This window comes from Colletotrichum navitas (assembly GCF_030913465.1).
Source record: "Colletotrichum navitas strain CBS 125086 chromosome Unknown LY79scaffold_8, whole genome shotgun sequence".
Taxonomy (NCBI): domain Eukaryota; kingdom Fungi; phylum Ascomycota; class Sordariomycetes; order Glomerellales; family Glomerellaceae; genus Colletotrichum; species Colletotrichum navitas.
This window is the reverse complement of record NW_026850554.1, coordinates 636,568-655,611: the sequence shown is the minus strand read 5'-3', so window position 1 is coordinate 655,611 and position 19,044 is coordinate 636,568. Positions and strand designations below refer to the sequence as shown.

The 19,044-nt window shown below is 54.6% G+C and overlaps 5 protein-coding genes across 5 annotated transcripts; 1 reads left to right on the top strand and 4 right to left on the bottom strand.

Moving 5' to 3' along the window:
• Window positions 1-301: 301 nt before the first annotated feature.
• LY79DRAFT_666765 (uncharacterized protein) lies at window positions 302-5,782 on the bottom strand (the record flags this gene model as incomplete). Its single annotated transcript, XM_060563275.1, has 3 exons — window positions 302-1,979; window positions 2,033-3,455; window positions 3,508-5,782. 3 exons carry the CDS (start codon window positions 5,780-5,782, stop codon window positions 302-304), a joined length of 5,376 nt encoding a protein of 1,791 aa, XP_060418282.1.
• A 2,131-nt stretch (window positions 5,783-7,913) lies between these two features.
• On the bottom strand, window positions 7,914-10,766 carry LY79DRAFT_387462 (subtilase). Its single transcript, XM_060552910.1, has 3 exons — window positions 9,416-10,766; window positions 8,789-9,363; window positions 7,914-8,731 (listed from the first exon to the last, which is right to left on the bottom strand). Exons 1-3 carry the CDS (start codon window positions 10,550-10,552, stop codon window positions 8,029-8,031), a joined length of 2,415 nt encoding a protein of 804 aa, XP_060418281.1. The 5' UTR covers window positions 10,553-10,766; the 3' UTR covers window positions 7,914-8,028.
• A 1,512-nt stretch (window positions 10,767-12,278) lies between these two features.
• LY79DRAFT_541813 (uncharacterized protein) lies at window positions 12,279-13,165 on the bottom strand. Its single transcript, XM_060556958.1, has 3 exons — window positions 12,714-13,165; window positions 12,520-12,664; window positions 12,279-12,469 (listed from the first exon to the last, which is right to left on the bottom strand). Exons 1-3 carry the CDS (start codon window positions 12,782-12,784, stop codon window positions 12,416-12,418), a joined length of 270 nt encoding a protein of 89 aa, XP_060418280.1. The 5' UTR covers window positions 12,785-13,165; the 3' UTR covers window positions 12,279-12,415.
• A 1,335-nt stretch (window positions 13,166-14,500) lies between these two features.
• Window positions 14,501-14,959, top strand: LY79DRAFT_576758 (uncharacterized protein; the record flags this gene model as incomplete). Its single annotated transcript, XM_060559821.1, has 1 exon — window positions 14,501-14,959. One exon carries the CDS (start codon window positions 14,501-14,503, stop codon window positions 14,957-14,959), a length of 459 nt encoding a protein of 152 aa, XP_060418279.1.
• A 1,528-nt stretch (window positions 14,960-16,487) lies between these two features.
• LY79DRAFT_541808 (PX domain-containing protein) lies at window positions 16,488-18,545 on the bottom strand. The gene is made up of 2 exons (XM_060556957.1): window positions 18,025-18,545; window positions 16,488-17,941 (listed from the first exon to the last, which is right to left on the bottom strand). The coding sequence occupies exons 1-2, from the start codon at window positions 18,277-18,279 to the stop codon at window positions 16,760-16,762; spliced, it is 1,437 nt and encodes a 478-aa protein (XP_060418278.1). The 5' UTR covers window positions 18,280-18,545; the 3' UTR covers window positions 16,488-16,759.
• Between the last annotated feature and the right edge of the window lie 499 nt (window positions 18,546-19,044).

Sequence of the window (19,044 nt, the reverse complement as noted above, 5' to 3'; positions counted from 1 at the left end):
AAACACATTAGGACACGCCTAGTCGGAGTCATAACTGTCATTACTAACGTAAGAGGCCATCCGACCTAGAGGTATCGAAAGAGACGGGCACCCCCAGAAAAAGAGGAGTCCGTTAATCCAAAAAAAAAAGTCTTCTGTCCTCATCTGCAAACCATACTCCTTGACGACGCCCATATGCTACGCCTCGAACCAGGGATAAAAATGCCATGTGTCGAATGCCAAAGCCACCCCCCCTTGTCGTTGTTGAGAATACTCAAGTTTCTTGTCCTCAACCTGTTGTGGAGTGTATCCCCCCTCCTCCTCATCTGCCGTGCCTCAAACTCTGCGACTCGTATCTCGCTGGCGAGTTGTACCGCCCTGCCGAGTCGTGCGTGCGGGCTGAATCATAACCTCCAGGTGACTCGTAGCTAATGTTCTTGGACGGCGCGTCGTAGACAGGCTCCCGTCCCGCGGGAGGTACCGCCGACTGCTGACTGACGGACCCCTCGAACTGTTCCTCGGACGGCCGGCCCTGAGACGGCACAGCGGTGCCAGCGGTGCCAGCGTCCTTCTTCTTCATGCTGAACAGCCGCTTAAATCCCGTCGGAGCAGGTGGCTGCAGATTGGCGGCCTCCTTGGCGTCATCCCAAACGAGGCGGGGCACAAGCAGTCGGTACGGGACTGTGATGCCGGCGGGATCCTTCTGGTTCACCTCGACGTTGAGGCAGATGTCCAGACCGCCCTCGAGGTCCACCTCCAACGCGTCCGCCTTCTTCTTTTGCTTGACCGACAACCCTGTTGGAGTGCGGTGGAAAGGCTTCGGCCGCGCCAGCGAATCTTGCGACCTTGGAACCTGACGGTCATCGCCTGTGGTGTAAGAGCGAGTCGGCGCACGAGCGGAGAATTGGGTTTCGTCGCCGGGCTGGAACTCGTCATGGCTCCGGGGGACTGCCATGTTGGGAGCCCCGCTCACTCGCGCCGCCGGGCGAGCTGTGAAATAGGAGTCATCACCGGATTGGTACTCATCGTGGCCACCGCCCCGGAGACTCATGCCCCTCGATCTAGACCCCGGCACGCGGTCGCGTTCGTCTTCGTACCCGTAATACCCATCGTCTACGCTATCGTCGTCTCGGCCGTTGTCCTCGTCTCCCCACTGGCCGTTGATACCACCGTCATCAGGTTGCGATTTCTTGCTGCCCCGGCGACTGAAGAAGTTGCGAGTCAGCGACAGTGAGCGTTTTGGCTTGGGCGGCTCAGCAGGCCGACCTCCGTCGGTCGAGTTGCGGCGTGAAAGACTGCGGAACAGGCCAGCCTTGCCCCTGTTGGAAATCGGAGGCCGAGACCGGGACTCGTCTCGAGCATCTTGCTGCACATCCGGGCGATAGGCGGGGCCACGGTTCGAAGAGAACCGCCTCAAGAGACCTTTACGACTCGCCGGCGGGCTTGGGCTCCTATCATAAGCAGACAGCGGCGGCGTGGGAGGCGGCGTAGTGCCCGGGGTCCACGCCCTGATGGAGCACCAGTTGCGGTGCGGCAGCAAGTGTTTGTTGTTTCTCGCCTTCCCATCCACGCCATGCTGGAACAACGGGATCATGTCTTCCTCGGTCGACTCATCAAAGTGGTGAATCTTGTTGCGCTTGTTCAGAATATCCGCCATCAGGTCGGGAGGTGGCGTGTTGACGATGGCCGAAGAGATGATGTTGGGCATGTATCTGAAGTCCTTGTGCTTGGGGAGACCAAGCTTGGGGTTGGCGTAGAACTGGCCGACGGCGGCAAGGTGAACATCACCGCTGAGGAATGTGACTCTCACGGACTTGTCTGCCGCCAGGTCCTGCATATCCTGCAGGACAACGGTCCGCTCCTTTTTGTGATTCTTGGCAGTCCAGTGATCGTTGAGGTCGTCGAGCACCTCGACGCCACCGTCGATGTGGTTCAGAGTGTTACCGAGCATACCCAACTTGCCAAGAGCCTTGACGGGATCCATGGCTCTCGAGGTGAGACTAAGAACGTTAGCATGTTATCCCCTAGATCGTGCAGGGAAGAGGAAACTCACATGTTTTCCAACCAGACCAACCTGGGGTAGGCGATCGGAACACCCAGCAGAACCAGCAGATGCTCAGTTCGCCCGTTCCTCAACTCATCGTAGCAGCGGTCCATGATTCTCTGCCATGAGGGCTCGCTGACCACGTCGAGCTCCGTCCGCTCTGTTCTGCCGTCGACCGCCAACAGGGAAACCTTGGAGCCCAGCTCAACAAACAGACTGCGGCTCAGCTCGCTGATGTACGGTCCGGGTTTGGTGCCAAGAATCCAGCTGGGCTCAGAAGCCTCTGTTTCCATAGGGACACTCTGATGCTGGAATAGCATGTAGTACTTGTAGGCAACGTTGCCAAGGCCAGAGAATACCGGCGAGTTCATGTCGTGGTGTGCGTACGAGCCGAAGCCGTCCGAGATGTCGTGGTCATCCCACATGTTGACCATAGGGATCTGCGAGTTAGCCAGACCGAAGAGACCCTGAGAAAACCACATGCAGTACCGCTCGAGGTAGGCCCGCTCGAGCTCGTCTTGCATCGTTGGCGTGAAAGGCGCGTTGTGCTTGTGGAGGGGGTTCCTGATCGCCAGCCATTCGCGGAACTGCTTGCTCTGGTCCATCAAGCAATCATTGTAAATCTGGTCACCGCCGCCAATCATGACATGGAAAGGCTGTGACTGGTGAGTGTTGAGAACGTCGCGCCACATGGGATCGGGGCCGCTGAAGTCGTCGGGGTTGACGCTAGCACTGAAACCGTTGCAGCTGTGGAACATGATGTTCATGGATTGTCCGAGGGCAGGAACCCAGAAGCCCATCGCGGGGCCCCTGTTGATCCGGTATGCGATCCGCTGCTGGTTCTCACGGAGCTCAATCTCAATGTTGAAGCGCCAGAACGTGCATCCGCGCTCTGCGTGCAGTCGGAAACCGCGCACGTCCTTGTACTTGGAGACCTTTTCACCGTCAATTTCGACGCGCTTTCGGCGGCTGGCAAAGGAGCCAGGCAAGTCCGCCGAGCCGTCCGGCTGGGTATAATCGGGCGGGCTCCTAGTCTTTTCAAAAAGGCCGTTGTCTGTCTCATCTCTAGACAGGTCCTTGGCCTCATCGAGGTGCTCCACTGGACGAACGTAAAGGGTCTCCCCTCGTCTGCCCAGCTTCGGAATTCCGGCAATCGGGTCCACGTATTCTGGCGGCAGTCCCTGCTCTCCCGTGATCTCCAGAGGCGGAGGAGGGAGCAGTTCGATGGGCTGCACGAACAGTCTCAAGGTCGGCGCGATCTCGTACGAGGAGTCGCTGTCCAGCGTCACGATCATGACCGACCCACGCCAGATAGTTCTCTCATTGACGGCGATGTTCCTATTACGCGCGGGAACCTTCTCATGTTTGAGTCCACAGTATCTCAACAGCGGACCGCACTTGAGGAACAGTGGCGGCTTGAACCGTGTGGGAGCTGGAGGTTTCTGTCAGCCTCGGCCAAACATCCGTCGCAAATCAGAACTTACCATGTGTGTCATCATACTCGCCATCAAAGGCTTCTGCCTTGCGCGGCCGTGAGGTACTCCCTCTGCGCTTGCCGCCTTCCCACCAGGGAGTATCCTTATCGTCCGAAGCAAGCCGTCCATCGCTAAGGTCCAGCATGGCCCCGGACAGACTACCGACTGTTGCCTTCTTCCACTCGTCAAGATAGACGGGTGGCTGGTAAATGCCTTGGCCGGGGCGGAACGCCTTCTTGGCGGGATACAAGTCCCGAGAGTCATCACTGAGCCCGTCATCCTCGGAGTAGTATTCCCTGTCGGAAGGTCTCCCACGTGTGACAGCCTGCACCTGGGGTATGTGGTGATGGCTGTCACCACGTCCGCCCGAGGCTACAGGTGCCTGGCCAGCATCGTCGTATCGAGGGCCGTCGTCTTCAGACTCGTAGTCGTCTTGTTGGGCCGCCGGGGCCGTCGACCGACGTTGAACTCCTCCCAAGTCAAGACCAATCAACTTCGCAGCCTTACTGGGAATCCCGGCCCGCCTCACCTCTTCCTGCATTGCGTCCGGGGGCAATGCCTGTTCGCGCTGGGACACGGATCTCTGCACTGGAGGCCCACCCTTTTCTGCAGCAGATTGGTCCAAAGCGGCGTTCCGGAACTCAATGTTGTCGTATTTCCTCTCCGCATCTTGCCGGATGCTGAACCACGGATCGCCCTTCGGCTGCTTCTTCAGCTTGTTGCTCCCGCTCCTAGTGAGAGAGAAGCTGGGTCGCCGAGACCCGGCGACCGGTGGTGTGGGTTGCGGACTTGTCTCTGCGCTCTCAGTTGGCTCGGCGCCTTGCGGCAACACCATGTCATTCTTTGCAGCGCGCTCGCGGAAGCTCAAGTTGCGCTTAGGGATTCCTGAGCTAGATGCGGGCGGCTCGCGAGGCCCTTCACGGAGACTGACGCTTCTCTGTGGGGCCCCAGAAGAAGCGGGAGGGTGTCTCGGTTTCGCAGCGGCCATTGAAGGTCCTTTCGGCGGGTATGGCCCGGACGCATGGCGCCTGTGGTTTTCGGGCCCGTACTGCGGTTGTTGCCGTCTCTCATCGAGCGACTGGCGGGATGCGTATCTCCTGTCGTCTTCGGGATAGTACTGTTGCTCTCTTCGGTCGTCGTCCAGCCCGTCGTCTCGGAACCGCACCTGGTGTGGTGGCGCCTGATGCACCTGTACATTCTGCACCGGCACATGTTGCACATATCGTACCTCTGGTGGAGGCTGCCGAGGCGGCTCTGGAAGGGGTCGCTGGGGCTCTTGCTTGAACAAGGGTTCTTGCGGCTGCGGCGGCGCACGGGGGGCGCGCTGCGTGGGCTCGGGAGGTTGCAAGAGATCCGGGTTCTGTGCAGCCTTCGCAGCAGCCTTTTCTCGGGCACGTTTCTCCGCGGCTTCGACACGAGCTCGCTTTTCCTCCTTGGTGATGCTATCGAGCGTCAGCTCAAGCCTCTGGAGCGGAGAACGGTCGTTGGCGAACTTTTTGCTGGATCCCCCTGCCGAAGACTTTCTCCCCTGCCCACTCCTGCCTGCCCCGCCCGTGGATCTCCTCCTCGAGGAACTTTGAGGGTCGCGGGGTTCGCGGGGCGGTCGTGTCTCGGCGGCGGCGTCTAGCGTGCGCTGCGAGCGATCGAGAGGGGGTAACTCATCCTGCTTCTGCTGCTTTGCTTCAGCCTCAGGCGCAGGATTCTTGTAGTACTCTTCGGGGTTCATCTCGTCGTCCGGGACGACCAGCGGACTGGACTGTCGCGAAACGCGAGGCGGGCCTGGTGATGGGTGTGTGTATGGCAGGCCACCATTTCCGTACGGATGTCTGAAGCTCACTGGCGGGGCGCGGGGTACATCCGGGGCAGCTGGAGGTGTTGGACCGGACTGGTACCCAAAATCGATGTCTTCCTCGGTCTCGTTGTTGCGCTCTCTGCGTCTCCGCTCGCGTCTCTCAGCCGGCTCGTCTGGATACTGGGATTCGCCGTAGGGGAAGGTCGGCGGACGTGGGGCCAGGCCTTGATCGGCGAAGCTGGAGGCGGTTGGCGAGGTGTAGGGGCTAAGAGTTGACTCGGTGACGGCCTCGGTATTGGTCGTCTGCATCGAGGTGCGGTTTGACTTTGGGGGGTGAGGAGGAAGAGGTTTGTCCGTCATGAGCGCTGCGGTTGGAGGGGCCTCCAGATCTGGGGAGTTACGATTGGGAAGACTAAAGTCTTCTGACTGGCGACGCTGGCGTCTGGCCGCCTTGGGACCCGACAGATCGCCCCAGTACGGTGCAGTAGGCATAGCGACGAGATTATTACCTCCCGTCGTCGCTGGGCGTTTAGGGCTGCGCTACCCAGTTGGGGCTGCAGACGGAAACAGACTTGGTCGCAAAGACAGGTGTGTGATGGTACCGTCGTCCGTGGAAGAGAGAGAGTGTGAGAGCAAACCTGCCGCTAGGAATACCCTCTAAGCTACTTTGGTATAAGAAATACAGAAAAAGACCTAGATCAGAATCTACAAAACGGTAGGGTGAAAATGGCCGGGCGTCAAAGACATATGCAGCTTGCCATAGCAGCCAATGCAATGCAGACACGCGCGCGCGCAACGGAAGTTGGTTGTATGCGAGGACAGGGAAGGAAGCAGTAAGTCGGTCACCGAGGTGAAGTTGCTGAGATTTACTTTTGGGCTGGGCCCAGGAAGAGGATGAGGGGGGAGGGGGGGGGGGGGGGGGGGGGGGGGGCGAGAAACGGTTGCAGCGAGGAGATGCAGACAAGAGACGAGTCAATAAGGGGAGTAAAAGGATGGAAAGTACCGGAGAGAAGTTGACCTTTCTTTTTTCTTTTCTTTCTTTTCTCTTCTGCTCCCTCTTGCGAATCAATCACCAAGGCGAAGGAAAGCCTAGAGGCAACGACCCAACGCGCTGCGAGCTTGGAAAATGGCGAGGTTGACGGGTTGTGTGCCACGAGCCGACGGCGTCATTCGCTCGCCCGGTTGGGTTTAGCACAACGGATGTTAGACCAGGATTGGGGGCGGCTTTGGGCGCAGAGAAGGACCTCCCACCCCGGCCTGTCGACTGGGATCTTGAGTAGTCCCCATCCAGTGGAGGACTCCAGTCATGTTGCTTCCTTCCGCTGCTAGACTAGGCGTGTCATCGACTGGGCTGGCAGGGTAAACGGGCAAGACACCTCGAGCTGCGGAGCAGGCTACTGTACCTGACCGGGTACAACCAGCCTCGACGGGGGGGGGTTGCGGTGTGTTTTATGTGTGCTGTTCAGGTCCGTAAGGTGGCCAAAGAGGAGAGTGCATATGCGTAGGAAAAAGTAGGATAAAAATAAATGAGGGAAAAAAAAACTAAAAAACTCCCGAAAGAGGCGGTCGGAACAGAGCCCACTCGATGGCTGTCGCTTTGCCATTGACCAGTGACCACGACTCAAAGATGCTGCAGCTTACCTCCTCATGCGCGCATTGCTACCGCCCCATCGTGCCATCTTCCACAGCGGAGGGGAGATAAGGAGGAGACCGACCTCTCTGTCTGTCTTCCCTCCATCCAGCAAGTCCATCCAGCAAGCCTCCTCTACGCCAACGGACCGGCCTTAATTGGCTCCTCTCAGAATGTGCAAACGACGTATTACCTGACCTTGCCTACGCCTCCCGTGTCATGAACGACAGGTGAGATTGGACAGACGCAGAGTGCAAGGTACTTTTTTCCAGACTTAGGTACCTGATCAAGTCAAGAAAAAAAAAAGGTGGCTGGCCTGGCGTCTCAATCAATGTCCCGCTTCTGGCATCGAGTACGCCAAGGATCAGCTCGAGGGTAAGACAAGGTACGGACGGGACAGATAGGTAGTGAGTGGCACATCCCGGTCGGGGTGAAATCTTGGTTTAAAAAAAGTCAATTCGATTCGATGTGGTAACACAATCTTACCCGTCCGAATATCGGGGTGGCTGGCCGGCTCCTAAACACAAAGACCTCGGGCCAGCTTGGGCCCAAAATGGACAAAAGAAAAAAAGGAAAAGGAAAAGAGAAACACCCAATTGACAACACGGTTGTCTAAGACGGAATACCTACAATCCAATAAATAGAAAACACTCGTTTGTACGGAGTACTGCCTCGGAAAGAGAGTTGACCAAACACTGACCAAAGGTCTCTGAGCTTTGGGTCTTCCACCGTCCCAAAGAGCCGTGCAGCAGCCGCTGCCCGCCGGGACCGCCCGCCGTCACCCCATCAATCAAGATGTTCCAGACCAGGCAGGGCTGACTCCCTTCTCCTGTCGCTGAGCATTGACCTGCGTGGACCAAACACACCATACATACCATCTGTACTTACAGTCATATGCAAGGAAGCACGTCGCAGACACACACACAGCCGGACGTTTGCAAATCATTGATTGAGCCCAAAACATCAACACGCCCGCCATCTAATCTTCCTAGGACAAAACAAACCCCACACAATGCCCGGATGCTCATGAACGAGAAAAACGAGGGCGGAAAAGAACCAAGGTAATTCTATGCAAAATGCTCCCGTGTCCACCCGCCTGTTGTACGCCTTATTTTTCGGTCAACCTGTCTGTCTCTCTGTGGCGGCTTCCCTCTCTTGAACGGTCCCGACTGTCATGATATTCGCCCGTACCATCCTCGTCATCCTCATCGTCCCCGGCAAAGGCATCGTAGAGCTCACGGCCCCGCGTGCGCTTCTCGCCGTTCAGGCCTTCGGCTTCGTCCTCGTTGAGCAACTCGAACTCGTAGTTGTCCCGAGGTGTGCTGTTGCGGCGCTTCCTAATGAAGAACCAGATCCCAAGAGCAGAGCAAAAGACGGCAATGAGACCAATAGCCCCGTACACCCACACTCCGGCCTTGCCAAACGATGGCAGCCAAGACACCCAGTTGGACGGGCTGGTGGTGGCCGCAGCGGTCGGTTGAGCACCTGTCGGCTTGTTCGTCTCCGCAGGCGTCGCCCCTTCGCTGGGCTTGAGCTTGGTGGGACGCTCAGGGTGGTCCGTAGGAATGACAACCGACGCCGTGTTTTCGGCAGGGTGCGTCATCGTCGTGACGGCAGCCGGCAGCGTGGTCGTGGCAACAAGCGCATGGTCGTTGTCGTCTTCTTCGGTCGGCATGGGAAGGAGCGTCGCCTTGCTCGCGTCGATCGACTCACCCCACAGCTTCAGGTGCCAGTCAACAAACGTGCCCTTGTGCTCGTTTTCCTTAGAGTCCTTGACAACCACAGTCCACTTGCCGAGGCCAGACTCTCCCCTAATGCAAGGTCAGTAACCGCGTTTCAGTCACGTGCGCTTCCCAAGATCGACTCACCAGTGGGCAACGCTCATGAAGGTCCAGTCAACGTAGCCAGTGTTGGCCGAATCCATCTTACGGGTGACGGACAGATGGCTGGTAACTCTTTCAGGGCTGATCAAATCAACGCTCAAGTCGCCTCTGCGCGTGTGGTTCACGTTCATAGTGACCGTTACATGTTCGACTCTCTCCAAATTGGCCTCCTTCAGCGCATCGGCGGTGACTTCGAAGCTGACCGCGATGCCATCCTTGCCCTGGGGGATGTCTTTGTTAACGTGGATCCAGGGCGAGTAGTACCACGCCTGCGGCTTGACGTTCTTCCACGTCTTGGCTGCCTCAACCATCTTGAAAGCGTCAATCTTGCCGTATCCATACGTGTGGCTGAACTTCTTTCCGATTTTGGTCGGCATCCACTCTCCATTGGCCTCATCCATGGGAACAGCAGTATCCATAGCGAGCCATTGCATGTCTCTCCATGTCAAGTCAGGCCGAGCTTCGAGAACCAAGGCGTAGACACCAGCGCCCAACGGAGCGGCGGCGGAAGTGCCTCCATGGCCGTTATAGCAGGCGTTCTGGCCGACGTCGGTGGTGTGCTGCGAAAATGTTAGCTCCTCGTCTCGCCAATACGCGATGCGTTTTCCTTACGATGGCGTCTCCGCTGCCACTACTGTAGGTGACAACTAGCTGAGCAGAGCACTTTTCTGAGTAATAAGGATGCTGGCCCTTCCTGTCGATGGCGCCGACGGTGATGCTGTAGATGGAGTTGGTGTAGCCGTCAAAATTGCAGTTGTCGTCGTTGGCGGCGCCGTTACCACTAGCGAAGACGTAGATGGATCCCTTACCGCCACGGCCCTTCTGAATACCCTTTAGCATAGCGCGCTTGATCAGGATACCTGGCGCGTCCATTGAGCGACCGTCATCAGGCGGGCCCCAAGAGCAAGAGTAGATATCGTTGTGCTGGTAGTCGTAGGTCATGGCGACAGCCTCGTCCGCGTCCGTGATCAGCTTGCTAAGGATACGGATGCCGGCAATTTTGGATTCATAGGCCACACCAACGCCGCACACGTCGTTCTTGGCGGCGGAAACTTCACCGGCACAGCGGGTGCCGTGCTTGTCGTCATCGAGAGTAGGCTTGGGCTCTTCCCGGTGGTCATTGAAGTCATAGGAGCCGGCGGCGTAGTAGTTGGGCTTCAAGTCGTCGCTGTACATGTCGAGACCGTCGTCGACAATGGCAACGGTTGCGTTCTTACCCGTGATGCCCTGCTTCCAAACACCGGCGACGTTGATGTCGTGGCCCGGCTGAATAGTATTAAGCAAATGCCATTGCTCGTTGAAGATGGGGTCGCCGATTCCGAGGGTTTTCATCAGGTCGTTCATCTCGGTAACCTTCATGGGATCAGGCTGCTCCTGGCGAGCAAAGTTGGAAGGACCATGTGTGCGCGGAGGGAGCCTCTTCTCCATGGGCTTTCGCAGCTGCTGCTTTTGCGCCAGACGAACGCTGTCGAGAACGTCAAAGCCGCCCATGGAGCGTTTCCTCAGCCTGCGCTCTTGCAGAGCAGGTTTGACGATGTCGTGCGCAGCCTTCCTGGCCGAGAAGATGTGGTGGCCATCCATATTACCGAGTGTACCCTCGTGCCTCAGACCCAGGCGCTCGGCGACCTGATCGGGGGATGAACGCGAATCCAGTTCGAGAACATAATAATCGTTTCTTTCGTAGTTCCGGTGCAAGGAAGAACCGCTGGCGAGGGCGGCAAGGCCGAGGAGAACCGCGGAGGGCTTCATGATGGGCTACCGTGGACCCCTCGAAGGGATGGGATGGGAGAGTGCACAGAAAATGAAGGAGGTGACTGCAGAAGACAGAGTTGAATGTCAGCCTTCGGCGCCCTGATTGAGATCAAACCAATGTAGGAGGAAAGAAGACGATAATGGCGGACAGGTAGAATAACACAAGACGTACCTCCCTCGTTCGCTCTCTGCTTGATTAGGGGAAACAAAGGTAGCCGGACTGGGCCCGTTCAGGGAGGCAAGACGAGACGTGGTCGAGTCGCAAGTGGCAAGGGGTTGCCCCGGGGTTGGCCAAAGCTTCACTATGGGTTTCTGAGACACCTCTCTCTTGTGTCCCCTTAGGAATAACGATTACTGTCTCCTCGGCGCGACGAGCTAGGAATAGCGCTAGTCACCCCAGCAAAACCGCGAATCAACTCTTGGCGATGCAGATTAGGCGGGGACTTGACAGTTGCTGTTTGTCGTCGTTGATCGGTTCTTGGTTAGAAGGCCAGAGTTCACGGGTAAGAAACAGCGGGGAAATGCCGTTTCATCGTCCTCAGGCACTCGATATCGATGGGACGGACGTCTGGGCCACAAGCGAAGCTGGCCCACTCGAGGAAAGGGATAATGCGACAAGTAGGTAATATAGGAAAGTGAGGATGAGGAAGTCAGAACAAGCAGACAATGCAAGTGGTAGACATGGGCGTCCCGCGTGAATAATGCCGATGCTGATGAAGTAAAGGGAACACATAGGTCATGCGCTGACTAGATGTTGTTTCGTGGCCTTCTCGAAAACGACAGGAACCAGAAATGCAGACAGGCATCCTATGCGGATACCTACCTGCTTTCCACGAGTAGACCAGAACTCGCCCCCGCCCCAGTACAACCTGGGGCACCTAGGTAGGTGTGCTTCAATAGTAGGGGTCCTGGTGCTCAAAGGGATACGTGTAGCAACCATGGGGGCCAATGGGGCGGCCCCTTAACGGTTGAAACCGCAGTGTGTGGGCGGGTTCCTTAGTGCTGATGCGCCCGAATCGTCCCGCCTTCCCTTTCAGTGCAGACGCCGAATCCTCAGCTGACAGCCCGTCTGTTCTGTTCCGTCAAGGGATAGCGATTTCCCCAAAGTCCCCCAAGCCGACAAAAATGCCTTGTTGAGTTGTGCCTTTTTTGCCCCCTTTCTCTCGCCTCGATGTGTCTCTGGTCTTGCAATGCGCTGCCGACGTCTCGTTCAAGAGTCTTCCTCTTCCTCGCTCACCCCAAGCAATGAGTACGTATCGGCTTGCGTAACTCTAGCTTTCCACATGCCAATCGCGAGCAATCTTATTCTGGTTCCAGTCATCTTTTGAACAACAACGTTTCCTTGCAGGATGGAGCAGTAAATTATCCGTAACATAACTCTCTAGACCCCCCACCTTCGTGTATATGCACAAGTCTCTGACATTTGTCATTTCTCTTGGGGCCTCTGACAAGAATGTGACACAAAGCGAAAGAGGAGGTCCTCTGTCTTTTTGCGTCAGGGAGGTCCAAGCGTCCAGCCGCGACCGGGCACTTCCGGCATGCTCTTTGCAGGCCTTGGCGCTTGACACAGTTGATCGTTTCGGAATCCGTTTGTTGTGGTGCGTACATACCTAGGGAGTCGTGGACCAAACCTAAGGCCGCAGCGTCCCAGCTAGGTTAGTCAGCATTGCTGTTGAAGTACGTAGATACAGTATTTAATACAACAATAATCCTTGGTTAATTAGGCGTATATTAATGATATCTGTCTATCCGTGCTATGTCCCCTCGTAATCTCTGCCTTGTTGGACTAGGTGGCTCTTTTTTAACCCGATCTGACTAGGCTGTTAGAGCGAAGAAATAGCAAACTCCTGCACTGTTCCACTAGTTACACAGGTTCTCAGATGTTTGATCGCAGTCGCCACTCCAATTGCATAACTAGGATTTTTAGTATGAAAGCAAACGCAATCAAGGCCAGCTTAACTTACATTCAGCCACCCGTTACCATGCCAGCTACCAGCAATGTCAACAATGCAGTAGCCTGGACCCATTCGTCCACCTCTTGCCCTACAGGTAGCTCGTGTATCACTGTGATCAATCACAGTTCTTCTCTGCGCATTTCTTTTCCAACAACTTCTCCAAGTTAGTATTAAACAAGTCAAAAGGGGAACAGATTACATACCTGCATTCATAGCAAGTTGCCTGGACCTGAGCAACAATAAGTGCAAGACTAAGGATAAAGGGAACCTTCATTATAAAGTATGTTGAGTAGATAGAGTTAGTTGTAAGATAGGGTAAGATAGATTAGAGTAGAGTGATTGTGTAGAGATAGACTCTGAAGAAATAGAATTAGGTTTGTGTTTGTAGAGGTAGACTCTAAAGCAATAGGATTAGGTTTGTGTTTAAGTACTTTGTTATCCTAAGAAAATGCAGAGATATTGTCTTATAAGTTATTCTAAACTAGGAAACGGCGGGCAAGCCCACCTGTTAAGAAAGGCCTCCTGTTAGGAAAGAGACATCATTTTACACAACAACAGGAACATTCTTAGACTAGCAGGCCATTAGTCAGTTAGGGCCACCAGTGGGGGGGACAAAGATTATAAGAGCGACTGGAGAGCGCGACCCACAAAACGGAATAAATGCAACCAATGGCTATCAATCTTTTTTTCTAGCCAATGTGAGAGCAGAAGCGAGGGACCGGGGGAGGCCAAGGGCAACAGAATCTCGGGCGGAATAGAATAACCTTTCCTAACGGAAGGCATCTCGGGCGGAATAGAATACCCTTTCCTAACGGAAGGCATTTCTTAAAAGCTACTTTTATTACTTACTGTAACGGGCTGGCCCCTATGGGGTGTATACAGGCAACTAACTGCATCAGCCGTCAGCGCGACACGCGCAACCATTAGGCTATTCGCCCAAAAGGTTCGAGAATGTCAGATCGGCAATCTGACCTCTGGTTGCAACTCATAAGGGTATCCTCGTGTAGTTCCACCCTGATCAGGGCCGCGATTCAATAACAAGGCCAATCACAGCCTAGCCTGTTACACTTACTTTAGTTGGTATAATTTGAAAGCTAACTTTAGTGTCTTTGTTATGCGGACTTAAGGGGATAAATAGTTGCGGAGATTTCCGGTATTTCGACGTATATGCAGACTGATAGGGTTACATCTGAGAAACCTTAAATAGCTCTAGGTATATTGTAGACGTGCTACACCCTAGTGTCAGATAGTCTTTACAGCCATAAATCCATTTTACCTCGGTCTTTTACATAAGAGACTTACGACAACAAAATTAATAAAACGTCCATATATACAGCTATCAGTACTCTAACTAGATAGTTAGCTATGATGTAAAGTTGGATATGTCCCGCAGTGCTGCTAAGGGAACAACCCAGTTTCCCACCGCCCCATATTTACCCTATTCTAACAGGGAAAAGCTTCATTTACTAATAATGAATGTCGGCTCCCAATAGCCTCACAGGTACCCGTGCGTGTAAAATTTCACAGGTACCGTGAAAACGAATATACAAGATACATGTCTCTGCCGCATCGCCTGACGGTGACATCGGAGAGGTGGCCAAAGCAGATGTTGCGTAGCTTCCATTTGACCAGCTCGTACCAGCGTGGCAGCAAACCAGTGTTTTAGACCCTTATTAAAATGACCCCATACAGGGAAGAAACAGCGCTCTACAAGATGGCCGTACAAGGCATCCGGTATAGGTGAACCATCATGGTGTATCCAACCACTAAGAGACAGATCCTTGACCTCGCCCAGTCGGGATTTGGCATAACACCATCGATAGAAGTCAGAGTAACAGTCCGTGGCCAAGCCGAGACACAACACCTGTCTCTCAGGCAAGATGCCTGCTGCAGCTGCGGCGAATCTCAAGCTGCCAGCTGACCAGAAGCTGGCCGAGAAGAGAATACTCTGTGCTATCCGCCTTATGCTCACTAAACACAGCATCCTCCCATGCGACGATCCCGGCCACAACAACCTCAGGACCTTTATCGATCCTCCTGGCACAACAACCACCGGAAAAAGCGGCGCCTAGATATCTCCCCCTCCAGAGCGGTAGGCAACATTCTGGACTTCAACAACCCTGCCAAATGTCACCTCCCAAACGTCTGGCAGTTCGCTGACCAGGCCGATCTCTTCCGCCTTTACGACGCCGTTTTCCATAGCAAAAAGCAGCCCAACTTCCTTAAGTCCTGCGTATCCAATCACGGGTCTGAGGCAGCAAACAATGAGCATAGTCATAAGAGACCTGGCCACTCAATGGGTAGGGTGCGAGGTACGAGTACCCCCGAACTTGGACTTCGGAAACCTCTGCCGTCGCCGGCATTATGTTGGAGGGCGTCCAGAGGCCTGCGTATTTCAGCTGCCTTTATCAACCTCCGTCAAGGCGATGTCTCTGGTTTGTCGACATGAATATCAAGGCGCTGTTCTTTAGTGCTCGCTAGACACACTCCAATCAACCACTGTCAGGAGACTAGTCCCAGTCTTACACAGTACCCAGAAGTCATAAGTTATGCCAGGCTACTAGTCACTTCTCCTAGTTACGCTAGGAACAGCATGGAACACATGTTGCGTGTGGATAACAGATATAATAGGCTCCTCCTTAAAACAGATAACAGGCTGTTTCCTCTGAACAGAGGCAAGTATAAATAGAGGGAAACCAGCTTAACACTAGGAATTAGGCATAACTAGGACCAGTAAGCAGAGAATCTTTGACACTTTAGACCAGTAGTACTGCAACTGTTGGCATATGGGTAATGCGGCCGGAGGCGGTGGGTCACGTGACACACCGCCTACCGGCAGAATCCCCACTCTTGCCCACACGCAAGGGTGCTGCCACACTTATGCTCCCACTTCACCTTGTTAAACTAGTCAACTATCAACAACCACGAATTTGACCACCTTTTCCCAACCTTCGTGATATCACGAGATACGGGATCCCATCAATTAACCAGTGAAAACCAACAGCAACCCTTAAATAGCCAGGACTAGTGTCCTCGCATTAGGAGATTCTAGAGACTAGTCTCAGGCGCACAGCCTAGAGACCAGTACCGCTGTACATAGGCCTACCCTATACCAGTCACCCAACTGTAACCTTAACCAGTTGCTAGTACCACAACCCTAGGTTGTAGTCTTTAGTGCAGGACTAGTAAGCATAATTCAATTATGGTTACGTTCCTAGTAGCCTGTCCCTGCTGATTTCAGGGTACTAGTCACCTATGGCTTCTGATGTGTAGATACCAGTAGCTTGGCATAGAAGTAAATACTAAAACTCTAGTGCATTGGAGGCTGCCAGGTGTTTCCAGCTGTGATCAGCTGTCTCAGTCTCCATAGCTGGCATTCTCTGTTTCTCTCCAAGACGGAGATAACCAAGTACGTCTTAGTCAGGAAGGGGCAATTAGCGCTCTAGAGGTCCACATCGCCCATAAGCAAGCAAACACTCAACCAATTCGTCACTGTCTTCCGCCCAGGTAAGGGGAACTAGAAATGAGGCAGCCAATGGAGACGAACAGGAAAGCCGTGTGCACCCATTGCCTGGAGACGGGAGGATGCACAGGGCAGTACAGCAAGGCATCCTTACTCCCGGCTTCTTTCACAGCAAGTTTACCCGCAAACTAAAACAATGCCAAGGGCTAGGACTCAGGGTGATCACCCAGGCTCACCCTCTCTCTGCTCACCTTTGGTCACCTTCGGCTCAGGTTAAAGCGGCCACAGATCAGTCCCCACGCTTAATGCGGATTCAGGACGAAGTTCTTGTCGCAGGTGACTATAGGTAGCCATGCAGGCCCCCCCTCCCCCCGTGCTATCGGGAAACGCTAGCCTCTGCCATGTAACAATGTCTATGCTTTTGCACTCGCGGGGCCGCCTCAAGTTGCTCTGTCCATGGCAGGTGAGTAATGGGAACACTGAGGTTGACACGAATCAATGAAGCCGCCAATGACATGCCAAAAACGTATTAGTTCGTTAATCACGTTCCTTAAACCTATCTTAAGCTCATCTCCAGTTCTACTTGACTGGCGTCCAATCCTCCCTCCACTTGCATGGTCCGCTCCTCCATACACTGTCAAGCTCGGTGCCATCCGAAAGTGATATTGTGCTAACAACCAGTCCCCCCTTTCATTGGGGATCAACTTCACTCAGTGTTTCATTGTCGAATAAATCACATAAAACCATGGCTTTCGCTTACCCTCTCCTAGTTCAGAACACGGCCCTCTAGTCCTCCAAAGGTCGACCGTGAGGCTCAACTCCAGTGCTGCGCGTTCTCGACACGCCCGCCTTCTCCATCGCATTGACGTACCCCTCCCAGATCTCAATGACCTCGTCGTAGAACTCAATATGAGAGTCGGCAAGACCGCCGAGCTGCTTCTTGAACTCGACCCGCTTGATCCGCTCAAAGTCGGCCACCTCTTTAACTACCTCGTCGTCAAACATCTCGCTTGTCTTCTTGGCCCGTTCCGCTTCCGTGGTAAGCTTGTCAATATTCATCTCCAGTTTTCTTTGGCGATCGCGGCGAGCCTGCTCGTGATCGACTCCGCGCACATCCTCGAGTTTGCGCATCAGTCTGCCACTGGCACCCGACAAGCCACCCGAACCTTGGCCGGACTGAAGTAGATCTCTGTCGACGGTGTTCTTGTTGAGGTACTCTGTGAGCTGCTCATAGTCCACCTGCTTCTGCTCGCGGGCCTTCAGGAGGCTCTTCAAAGCTGTGCTGTAGGCCTGCATGTCCCGGAGACTGCCCAGATAGTCCCCATCGGTGACGTCCTTGAGCTTGCGCAGGCCCAGGGCAGTATCCTCGATCGAGTTCGCGAAATGCCTGACTTCGTTCTCGACGCCAGGCTCAAGCGTGATGAGCTTCTGGAACTGCTCCGCCAGGTCCTTAAAGTCCAGTTCGAGGTCATTCTCCCGCCGAGCCACCCGTGCTACCACCTTCTCGATGTGGGCCAAGTCCTCGTCAAGCCTGTCGCTTCGTTCTCTAACCTCGAGGAACCGCTTGTCGTGCCTGTGTGCCTTGGTGAAGGCGTTGAGGAAGCTGTCGGTGAGGTTGTCGAACACACCGCTGCTTCCGGCATCGCTGCTTGTAGATCCTCTGGTACTGCGACTGCGCATGGTGGCGTTCCAGTCCGGGCTCTCGAGGAAGATGTGGAGGATATCGGCTCGCCGAAGGACGGGATGAAGGGAAAGACGGGTGAGGAAGCGCTGTAGCGAATGCGCTCGACGGTTGGTGAAATCCGGCCCGAAGCGATTGCCACTGACATACTCCATACGCTGCTTGTCGGGAAGGGGGGGGACTGCGGCGGTCGGGTAATCTCTGCTCAGCGTCTTATACAAGAAAACAAAGTCGGTGAATCGCCGGCGAACTGTCGTTTGCGATCTTTGGAAGGAAGGGAATGTGGTCTGAAGAAGTCGTGTCAGCGCGCAGATCTCCAAACAGAGCAGGTTTGTAGCTGGAATCCACAGGGAATCCCGAGCCTCCTCACATTAGTGGTGATCAAATAAGAGACAAAGGTGTCCTTGGAGCCTTCGTTCTCCTTGAGAGGCTCAGAGACGACACAATCCAATACCTCCCGGCCATTGGTGCCGGGTGCATCGCTTTCGTAGGCATTGTGTCCGTTCCTTTCGGTGTCGTCATATTCAGTCGCAGTTACTGAGCTAGAGCTCTCGGCGGCGGTGTGCTCATCCGTGTTCCAGGACACATTGGAGAAGTCATCTTGGTGCGGGTCGATAACCGCCATGGCGTCCAGCTGGGTGGACGTGGGGTTGCGTCGTAGTTGTGATCGGAGGTGTCGCTGGCTGTGTCGGGGAAAGTGAGATTGTGGATCGCGCGGTGGACCTCGGCAGAACGGCAATAAATTAATTCAAAAATCGGGTTTACTTGCTGACAAAGATGCAAGTCTTGAAGCCTTGAGATCGTCTTGTCGCGACGGATGGGAGATGGGCGGAAAGAGCGACTTGTTTGCCGGACAATGGGCTGGAAGTGTCGGCGGCAGTGGTGGGGGAATGGGCAGGAGCTGCTGTCGCTGAACCATGAAAGGTGACGCCGCGAGCTTAGTGTGATGCAGTTGGGCAGCGCGATAGCGGGGAGATGGCTGGTACCCACACCTGTGCGTAATTAAAGCAGGCGAGGAGGTAACTTGCTAGCAGCAGGGCAACGCCGTCAGACCTCCAGTTCCGGAGGGCTATGACGAAGCCTGGATGCAAACTAGGTACCAAACAGGTAGGGAGAAACACGCGGCAGAAACAGGCCAGGGGCTGCCTCGGGTCGTTTCAAGGGCACCAGAAGCTCTGACCAAGCCCTCCGAATGCAGAGAGCAGCGTGCTGAAATAGATGGATTTATCCAACAATTCATGTTCCACATGTTGTTGGCATTTGTGCACAATGGCTGCCATTATACAGTAGTGGAATCTATTTGCTTCCCAAGATGGATAATTCTAGTAACCTGTGAGTGATGTTCCCTTTGGGTGTCATGAACCCTCTTCTTTTAGTACACGCTACCCAG